The 9,148-nt window shown below is 33.1% G+C and overlaps 2 protein-coding genes across 4 annotated transcripts; one reads left to right on the top strand and one right to left on the bottom strand.

Moving 5' to 3' along the window:
- Positions 1 to 266: 266 nt before the first annotated feature.
- LOC145160193 (NEDD8-conjugating enzyme Ubc12-like) lies at positions 267 to 2,450 on the bottom strand. Its single transcript, XM_079079301.1, has 6 exons — positions 2,299 to 2,450; positions 1,283 to 1,396; positions 1,060 to 1,168; positions 891 to 969; positions 686 to 802; positions 267 to 510 (listed from the first exon to the last, which is right to left on the bottom strand). The coding sequence occupies exons 2-6, from the start codon at positions 1,389 to 1,391 to the stop codon at positions 373 to 375; spliced, it is 552 nt and encodes a 183-aa protein (XP_078935427.1). The 5' UTR covers positions 1,392 to 1,396; positions 2,299 to 2,450; the 3' UTR covers positions 267 to 372.
- Positions 2,451 to 6,730: 4,280 nt separating this feature from the next.
- Positions 6,731 to 8,802, top strand: LOC145160194 (Rhomboid-related intramembrane serine protease family protein). Of its 3 annotated transcripts, none has more exons than XM_079079302.1 (6): positions 6,731 to 6,861; positions 7,097 to 7,530; positions 7,617 to 7,782; positions 7,935 to 8,105; positions 8,198 to 8,352; positions 8,456 to 8,802. In XM_079079302.1, exons 2-6 carry the CDS (start codon positions 7,103 to 7,105, stop codon positions 8,721 to 8,723), a joined length of 1,188 nt encoding a protein of 395 aa, XP_078935428.1. In that variant the 5' UTR covers positions 6,731 to 6,861; positions 7,097 to 7,102; the 3' UTR covers positions 8,724 to 8,802. The 3 variants fall into 3 exon arrangements, with proteins under 3 accessions (XP_078935428.1, XP_078935429.1, XP_078935430.1); XM_079079303.1 differs by having other exon boundaries at positions 6,766 to 6,886; XM_079079304.1 differs by lacking the exon at positions 6,731 to 6,861 and adding an exon at positions 6,883 to 6,957.
- Positions 8,803 to 9,148: the final 346 nt, after the last annotated feature.

Genomic DNA, 9,148 nt, shown 5'->3' on the forward strand with positions numbered 1-9,148 from the left:
ATATGGGTTTAGTGTTTATCTAATACAAGAGATTTCATGGTTGCTTCTTTACGTTGATATCACACATCTTCAATCGAGTTCGACTTTAGAGAGATTGAAGATTTTGACTAATTTCATAGATCTATGATCACCAATCAACAGTTAGATGTTACTATAGTTTACTTTCCGATATTATTGAGATTTCAGAACAACCTTCTATTGGAGACTAAATATGAGACTAAATAACAACATACAAAAAATTCGTTGTTAAACAATAACATAAACCCTTATGTAAATCCAACTTAATTTCATATATTTCAATTGTGTCAAGTCTTTTGAAATGTCAACTTTCTAATAATAATTAGCTTAATAAAATTCACCAACCGAAAATTATTAGATACATTTTGTGAAATATGTGTCTCCCACACGTCCCCCAGCCATTGCTGTCCTGACATTTGATTTAAACACTTTCGGGTTGTCCCTTAAAACACCAGCAGCCTCATGATTTAAAGGATCTTCATGGTTTGGCTCCTGTATACACTTAACTTAATTAATTATAACATATCTATTTAAAAATATAGATAAATATTTTTAAGGTTTTCATTTGCAGATACTGGCAGTACTATGTACTGCCAGTATTGTATGCAAGTAATGCCAGTACTGTAAACTATACAGTACTGGCAGTACTGCATGCCAGTAATCATACCGTGAAGAGATGATACAATCCGTAAACAATTGTGTTTATGTTGAGGACGGGTTTCCAATCTTCTCGTAGGATGTTGAGGCATACATTTCCTTCCAAGTCAATATTAGGATGATACACCTGATATTTTATATATATTTCTCAATGTGTAACTTTAACAAAAAAATAAATATTCAAATAATAAATAAGAAGAATACATTTTTTGTACCTTTGTTTTACACTTGACTTTTGGCGCCTCGTGTGGATAAGTAGCACCAACATTGAAAGTGAACAAAAATTTCCCACCCCTAACACATAAACAAACACATATAAGTTATAAAGCAAGATATATGTATATGGAAAGTTTATAAAAGAAAAGGATTTAAAGGAAAACGTACATGTAATACCCTTCATCGGGTTTAATGGTGATCTCAAAAGTCATTAAGTCATCCTTGCCATTTGGAAATGAAATGGTGCATGATTTTGGTAGGTTTAGTTCACTTATGTCTAGAAAATGTAACATGTTAAATGTAAGCATATATATTAGTATTTATAGAATTACAAGATATAAAGTCTTTATGTTGCTTAAAATTATATAGATAAAAGGTTTTACACTTTTACCCTTATGAACACGCAATTCCCCTGCACTTTGCTTCTTAAAGGATCCATTTCCGTTTGCATTTTTAGCCTCTTCTTTTTGCTTTTCCTTGACTTTAAACAACCTAATCATGGTTCCTGTAGAAAGCATAAGAACCATAGTTAAATTTGTAGAAAAATCTTCTTATTTTAACATAGTAAGAAACCAAGTCAAGACTGAACAGGATCATGCATTTGCATGATGTTAAACTTAAACACACGAACTTTATTTACAGTAGGTTCTTTGATGTCCATGGGAGATTCCACCATAGATTAGGGCAATTCTTATAAGTGGAATTAGATATGAAATTCAACATAATTACGTAGCAACTTAACCAGAACTCACTGGAAAAAGAATGGTGAATCATGAATACAGCAAACAAATTGATTCCACAAAGAGATGTAATTCTTTTTCATTCATTCAGATAGATGTCTTTGTGAAGTTGACTATGCAAATAAAGAAGGAAGTTGAAAAGAAGTAAAACTAAAACAAATCCCTATGTACACTAATGGAAGGATAAGATAGGTAATTGTCAAGGGATCATATTGATGCCTAACATCCAATTGAACCTATAAAGCCTGAAAACTTTTGGCGTGTTACCAAATTTTGGCCTGTTTCAACATGCAATCATATGATATCGGCTTAATCCATCGTTGATGCTACAGAAAATAGTGAAGCAAAACAATAACTTCGATCTGATGGTAGCACACCCTTTCTCTACATCGATAGCTTGCTGCGATAGGAAGATGATCATTATCAATCCTTCACAAGCCTAATATTACGCCAACCGCAGTTACCGATCGGAATGCCCTAACTTACTCTCGAATGCAAGGACCACAACCACTTGATGATTTTTAATCATGTAGTTTACCATAAAACAATGTACACTACAAAATCGATTTCTAATCATGAAAGAAGAACGATCATAGAAACAATAAACGCGATGTTCTATTTTCAATCGAAACCCTAGCGGATAAAAAAAAATAGAAAGAGAAGATACTTATGATCGTTAGGAACTTCTGCGTGAGGTATGGATGGATGAACGAGATTCAGCCGTCGCCGGACGTTTAATCGACGGAGCAAGGAACCGGTGGGTGACCCTCGAAGGTGGCTGCCCGTTACACGAACGATAGAGAAAATTAGAAATCGCACACAAAATAGATGGGAATGGGAGTAAATTTTTATAAGGTTTATTTTACAGGAAAGGAAAGTTGCTTACTTTATTCAAATTTTACAGACTTAGATATATTATATTTATTAGAAAATAATTATTTGAAATTCAAAGCTTATCTCAATATATGGTAAATATATGGTAAAGATGATAATATCAAGTCATTCAACATACTAAACAGATAATTTTCTATTAAGTAGTAATTCTAAATAGAGATTTTGCCATTACCAGACATTTTTTGGAGAGAATTTCAAAATTTAGTTACAAAAATCAAATTTCCAGTTATAGACATGTATTTCGTAGAAGGGACCTTCACGGGCTCTGTGGAATACTGGTGTCCTTCGTGGAATGACATTTTTGTAAATAACGTAGGGTTATTTTTGTAAAATTAACAAGTCCGCAGAGAACTTAACGATGTCTGCAGAACACCTCTGTAGAATCCTCGTAAGCTAGTCAATTCTGAATCCGATTTTGGCCAATTCCGCTGCTTCCTCGTGGACCTTCGCTGACCTTTGTTGCTTTTTCGCTGACCTCCGCTGCTTCCTCCCTCATCGATACCTCTGGTGGATTTGTGTTTGTGAATCGTCGAGACCTCCGGACGAAGGTAGATGGATCCGGTGAACGAAGGAAGCGTTTTTGCCAATGGATACGACGATCAGGTATGGATTTTCGACATTTTGTATTATGTTTTTGCAGTTTATTTAGTTTTAAGCTAAATTTTTTAATGAGATGCGATATTTCATCGATTAGTAGAGAAATTTGTGAAAGGTATCGTTATTAAAAAAACAAAAAAAATCCTTGATTTCTGTTTTTGGGGAAGAACGGTTTCGCAGAGCATATAGTGCAGTCCGCAGAGGTGCTTCGCGGAATGACCTGTTCCTCTGCGGAATTCTCAATTTTTCTTTTTTTCTTTTTGTTGTCTGCCCCATTGTAGCAATGTAGTTTCAGTTTACTACCTTTTATACACAAATCGTTGAAAGTACATTGTTATTTTTTTCCCTTTTTCGAAATTTTTTTCTCACTAAGATATAAAAAATCATTGGAACTATGTTGCTATTTGTTTTATCTCTACCCTATTATAGCAATGTAGTTTCATTTTATCGTCTTTTATACACAAATCATTGAAAGTACGTTGTTATTTTTTTCCCTTTTCGATTTTTTTGTAACGTCTCAAAAACATGTGAAAATTTTCATTTTTAATTTAGTCGAAAACCAGCAAGTATTTATAACAAACCCAAACAAAATATGCCAAAAGAGAGTAATCATCAGAATACAAATCCAAATCATAAAGAAAATGTGGAACATGGGTGGATGTGTTGCGATCATGTCAGACCCTTCCCTTTTGTATCAGAAGTATCTAAAACCACAAACATAATCGTAAGCACAAAGCTTAGTAAGCTTTCCCAAAATCACAAAAAGGCTTCCCAAAAGTCACAATTGTTTGCTAGGGTTTCAAAGGAACGATATGAGGTGATGAAGGCTAGTTATGGGAGGGATTCCAAGAAGTTAGAGCCCTTAAACAGGGATCAAAACCTTAGGGTTAGGATTTTGGTTAGTAGCAGCTACGCCCTACGTAGGATACCCTACACCATGCAAAGGTCATTAACCTCGCGATCTGATTTCAACATCTACACCATGCGTAACTTTCCTACGCCCAGTGTAGGGCAAAATCCCCAACTCCTGATTCAACTTCAAACAACCATAACTTATTCGTTTCAATTCCGTTTTCGACGTTCTTTATATGTGCGAAAAGGTATTGAAGAGACTCACAATTCTATCGAGTTAATTTTGTCTTAACACACGTCGAACTAAAACCATAATCCATGAAAAAATCCCAAAATATAACTTTCCCATTTTACCCTTTGGTTCCAGCACACAAAACAAGGGCCTAGATCTCATAACCAATATTATCAACCTTCAATAAGGTCTAAACTTTACTTCCTCAAAGCCCAAAGTCTTCACTTGATCGAATTACAACCCACAAACCTTGAATTAAGAAACGTCCAAGAACAGGGTGTTACACCAAACATCTCCATATAGTACCTAATGTAGTAGGTCGAATTCCATTGTCAGGCTTTAAGATCAGTGTAAGAGGATTAGATGCAACAAATTATGCCAGACTCGAAGGACATCTTCCCCTAGACATAGATTAACCACATGTGTAATAACACGCATGAGGTCTTTACCTATAGCTAAACATTCTCCACAAAGAGCATCCAAAATGTGTTGAGCTCTCAACACATCTCTCCCATCCGAGGTTCCTTTAGGGAATGATTTAATGCCTCTAAGGACATTGTCAATATCAACTACAAGGGGATGTGTTATATTAACTATATCACAAGTTATTTGTTAATTATATCAAAATAAAGTCCATTTAACTTGTCAAGCCAAACGGTTAAAAAAAGCTTTAGACAATCAAATCTCTAGTGAAGCTGCCCACTCAACATCACACCTACTCGCTCCTGGGGCGGTGTTAACTAGCAGACATGTCCACCACATCAACATTTCACGCGTGGGAATCCTCCCATACCCTAAAGCCTAAAAAAATTGTTATCAGTTCGTACAAAGTATACTTGATATCAATATATTTGCTTACCAACATGTTTAGTTGGCACAAATCAATAATGATATATATCAACTTCTTTTAATTTTTTATTGTAAGATTTAAAAATAAGCAAAGACAACGGATAATTTGGACATAGTAAATAAATTAATTACGTAGTTATTTTAATTTACAACATAATTTTATTGAAGTAACGCTAATTTATATGAAAAAATTTATTTTATTGTGAATATAGGTTAAACTTTTCAGGTTGATGATATAGCACGATCTGAAACGAAAAAATTATATAAAAAAAGTTCCCATGATGTAAATGTTACATTATTGTCTACGTAGGTAGAAACATGACATTTTTGGTAAAGCTAAATAGAAGTTGGTAGTTGATAGTTGTAACTTGAAAGTTTTAGCTTTTATTTGTATTTTATTTGTATAGAAGTATTTAGAAAAAAATAACTGTTAGATTTTAAATATATAAAGTTAAATAAAAACCAAAAACTAAAATTTCATAAAAACCACTTAAAATGGTTTTTGTATTATTAACTTTTTTTGGTTTTTTTAAAACCTAAAAACTATTTTTTTATTTTTTATACGTAGCTAAATACCACTTTTACTATTTATTTCATGTCGCTATTAACAAAACAAATGAAACAAATGGCTCATAATTTCATTGTTATTTTCAAGGATTGAAATTAAAATTTAAGATATGTTCACAACCATCAATAATCAATAACATTGATTTTTTTTTATCTGGCTATAAAGTATAAACGGATAATACCGTATCCACAACATAACACGTCAACACGAGGCCCTGTATTAGTCGTCTTAAGATTAGGGGTGAAATTGGTACGGTACCGATCTTTTTTCCTCCAAACCGTATACCGTACCAATTATAGTTAACATGGTAATTTAGTTACCGGTACCGTACCAAGTATATTTGGTACCAACTAATTTGGCTGCCAACATATTTGGTTGGTACAAATTGGTATTGGTATATACCAAATTTTTTAATTAATACAACTTGAAATTGCCAATTACAGAAGAATTGCGAGAATCGGAAATTAAGGGCAAAAACTCATCTTAAACGCGAATTTGAGATGAAGTTGTGGACTTACGTTCATCCCTTCTTTTGGTATTACTTTCGCTTTTAGTGTAATATAATTCGTTTGGTATTACTCATCAAGTGCTCAAAAAATAATAAGTATAAAAAGAATTGCCAATCACTCAATTATGTTAGTAATTCCAAGACTAATAGTTGTTACTCTAATTAAAACATGAAAATACTAAGAATTGATATATATATATATATATATATATATATATATATATATATATATATATATATATATATATATATATATATATATATTGGTTGGTATTGTACAACCGTGGTATTCAAAATTTTATACCGTTACCATATCAAGATTACTTAATTGGTATGGTATTACCAGTCAAATATATTGGTTACCAAAAAAGTTGGCTACCAATTTTATTTGTTCGGTTGGTAACTTGTTGGTTAGTTGTCTATGGTACCTATTTGTCTTAAGATAATAGCGGGTGCGGGAGTCAAAATCAGACAGTGAGTGTGCAACTCCAGCCCCACAAGAATCAAAACTAATGGCAGAGATTGAATGAAAAGGTTACGTGGTAGCAGCTCAATGGATAAACAAGCGATAAGGTTCCATCCTATCTTACTGTTCCTATTCGATTTATGTACCCGTCATTAACGTTTAAATGCTTGTAATCGCAACGACAACTCCATTAATGGAAGCTCACTCGTAACTCCCTGTCTTTATCACTAAATTCAAAAAGCTCCATTCTTCCTTGTCAACCGGGTATGCAGCAGCTCTACTCATATACGTAATACGTTTACATTATAGCAATCTTGTGTCAGATATATTGGTTGTTTATTTGGTGCCCACAAAGTGTTTGTAAATATGCGTGAATAAGCTTCTTTCTTTTTATCTCCTAACTTACAAATACGTTAATTATCGCAAGTTTCGTAATTTAGATACATGAAATCAGTATCTTCAAATATCAATAATTGTTTCATCTACTTTTTTTTTTCAGAACCACATGGCGATGGCTCCAATATGCTTCAAAATGTGTTACAAACACCGAACTGTAAACAATGATCAAGAGGTTATCGGAGGCATCTCTTCAGTTTCAAACCACAAACTCAAGAACACGAATCTTTGCTATAATTCTGTTGCCACTTTCAAGAAAACAAACAAAACCATGCTCAAATGTTCAAACTTTTCAAGATATATCTCCCCGAATGCATCAGAAAGGGAGAAACCTTTAGTATCTAGTTCTAGAGAGAAGCAATTAAGATCACTGGATTCTTACTTTAAGAAATTCAAGAACGATATGAATCACAAAGATTCACACAATATAAGTCCTCGATCTGAACCCACAATATATCCTGTCAAGAACAGACAAGAAACCCAAACAAAAGTCGATTCAAAAAGTGATTCTGATGAAACTTCGGGTCTCTACATGATGTAAAGCATGAAACATCTTTTTCCCATTTACTATTACTTTTCAATTTCATTAATTTCTCTGATAATTCTTGTTCTTGTTATTGCAGATGCACGATGGTGTCCATAAACATTGCAGTTTATCTGTTTGAAATTGCAAGTCCAATAAAGAACTCGGATCTTGAACTCTTTTCACTTCCAGCACTTTATGGAGCAAAGATCAATCACTTGATCTTATATGGAGAATGGTGGAGGCTGTTGACACCAATGTTTCTGGTACAAGATTGACTAATTATTGGGTTCGTGCCATTTATTTATTTTATTTTTTTTTATAAAAAAAATCTCTAACGATTCATACAAGTGACATAAAAATTATGTAAATGTAATCAAGAATAGTAACAACAAGAACTAAAATGTATCTATCACAGCACACGGGGATTCTTCATATTGGGCTTGGTTGTTGGGCTTTGCTCACATTTGGTCCAAAAGTTTGCAGGGCGTATGGCCCGTTTACCTTTTTCTTGATATACATACTTGGAGGGCTATCTGGTAATTTGACAAGCTTTCTTCATACCCCTGATCCTACTGTTGGTGGAACTGTAAGTAAACAAGAAACATGTTTATGACTTATGAGATTCTGGTTGTATAAAATATAAATTGAGTAATTAATTATTAAATTTGAATTTCTAAGGGACCAGTTTTTGCAATCATTGGAGCTTGGCTTATATACCAATATCAAAACAAAGATGCAATTGAGAAGAATGTTTTGGAAAGCATGTATCAGAAGGCAATCTTTGCTACTGCACTTGGCTTTGTTTTATCAATTTATGGCCCAATTGATGATTGGTTAGTCAACTTTTTATAATTTATGTTTGTTTAATTCGATCAAAACAACAAAAAATGGTATTTTGTTTCTTTATTTCTAAATTGATTGGGTATATGTTTTCAGGACACATTTTGGATCAGTGTTCACTGGCATAGCTTATGGTTTCATGACATGCCCCACATTACTACAAATAGATGATTCATCATCATCATCATCATCATCATCATCATCATTGGATACTGGTAAAGACAACGGAATGACACTGATCTCACGAAATGTGGATCCATGTAAATCACTTGTAATGTTTTCTATTTTTGTATTGGTTTTGAGTTGTTTGGTTTTCGTGTTTGAACCTCCATTGGGTTCACTAGATGTAGACACCCTTGTGTAGTCTCAACACCCAAAGGGTAAAAGGGTATATGTGTATGATATATGTATTACAATAAAGATTACTAAAATTAGGTTTGTTACATCATTTTTATTGGTACTATTTAATATCATTTGCACAAGTGTTAGATGAAATGCCATGATCAAATGTTTTCTTGAACAAATATGAATACGTTATAACCTTGTGATTATAAAGAATAGGCTGATTTCTTATAAATGAATTTGGTTTTTATATGCGTGTAGTAAGAGAAAAATATGGAGGTTAGTGTGTTAAACCGTGCTTCTGCAATTCTTCACCAAGTACTTATACTTTTACATTTTTAATCTCTTATGAGCAAAATATATTTCATTGTTATGCTTTGAATCCTTTGTCATGTTGTGGTAAGACAAGTTTGTGAAGGTAGCTCAGGACTTTGGTTTAATTTGTTA

This window comes from Lactuca virosa, chromosome 2 (genome assembly GCF_052849685.1).
Source record: "Lactuca virosa cultivar CGN04683 chromosome 2, Lactuca_virosa_CGN04683_v6, whole genome shotgun sequence".
NCBI lineage: Eukaryota > Viridiplantae > Streptophyta > Magnoliopsida > Asterales > Asteraceae > Lactuca > Lactuca virosa.

What these genes read in the sequence shown, in the direction of transcription:
- LOC145160193 (XM_079079301.1), bottom strand. Translation starts at nt 1,391, where the DNA reads ATGATTAGGTTGTTTAAAGTCAAGGAAAAGCAAAAAGAAGAGGCTAAA. An exon ending in GGAATTGCGTGTTCATAAGG is followed by an intron (nt 1,169 to 1,282) that starts GTAAAAGTGTAA and finishes TACATTTTCTAG; the next exon opens with ACATAAGTGAACTAAACCTA. An exon ending in CCCGATGAAGGGTATTACAT is followed by an intron (nt 970 to 1,059) that starts GTACGTTTTCCT and finishes TTTATGTGTTAG; the next exon opens with GGGTGGGAAATTTTTGTTCA.
- LOC145160194 (XM_079079302.1), top strand. Translation starts at nt 7,103, where the DNA reads ATGGCGATGGCTCCAATATGCTTCAAAATGTGTTACAAACACCGAACT. An exon ending in TGTTGACACCAATGTTTCTG is followed by an intron (nt 7,783 to 7,934) that starts GTACAAGATTGA and finishes TATCTATCACAG; the next exon opens with CACACGGGGATTCTTCATAT. An exon ending in TATGGCCCAATTGATGATTG is followed by an intron (nt 8,353 to 8,455) that starts GTTAGTCAACTT and finishes ATATGTTTTCAG; the next exon opens with GACACATTTTGGATCAGTGT.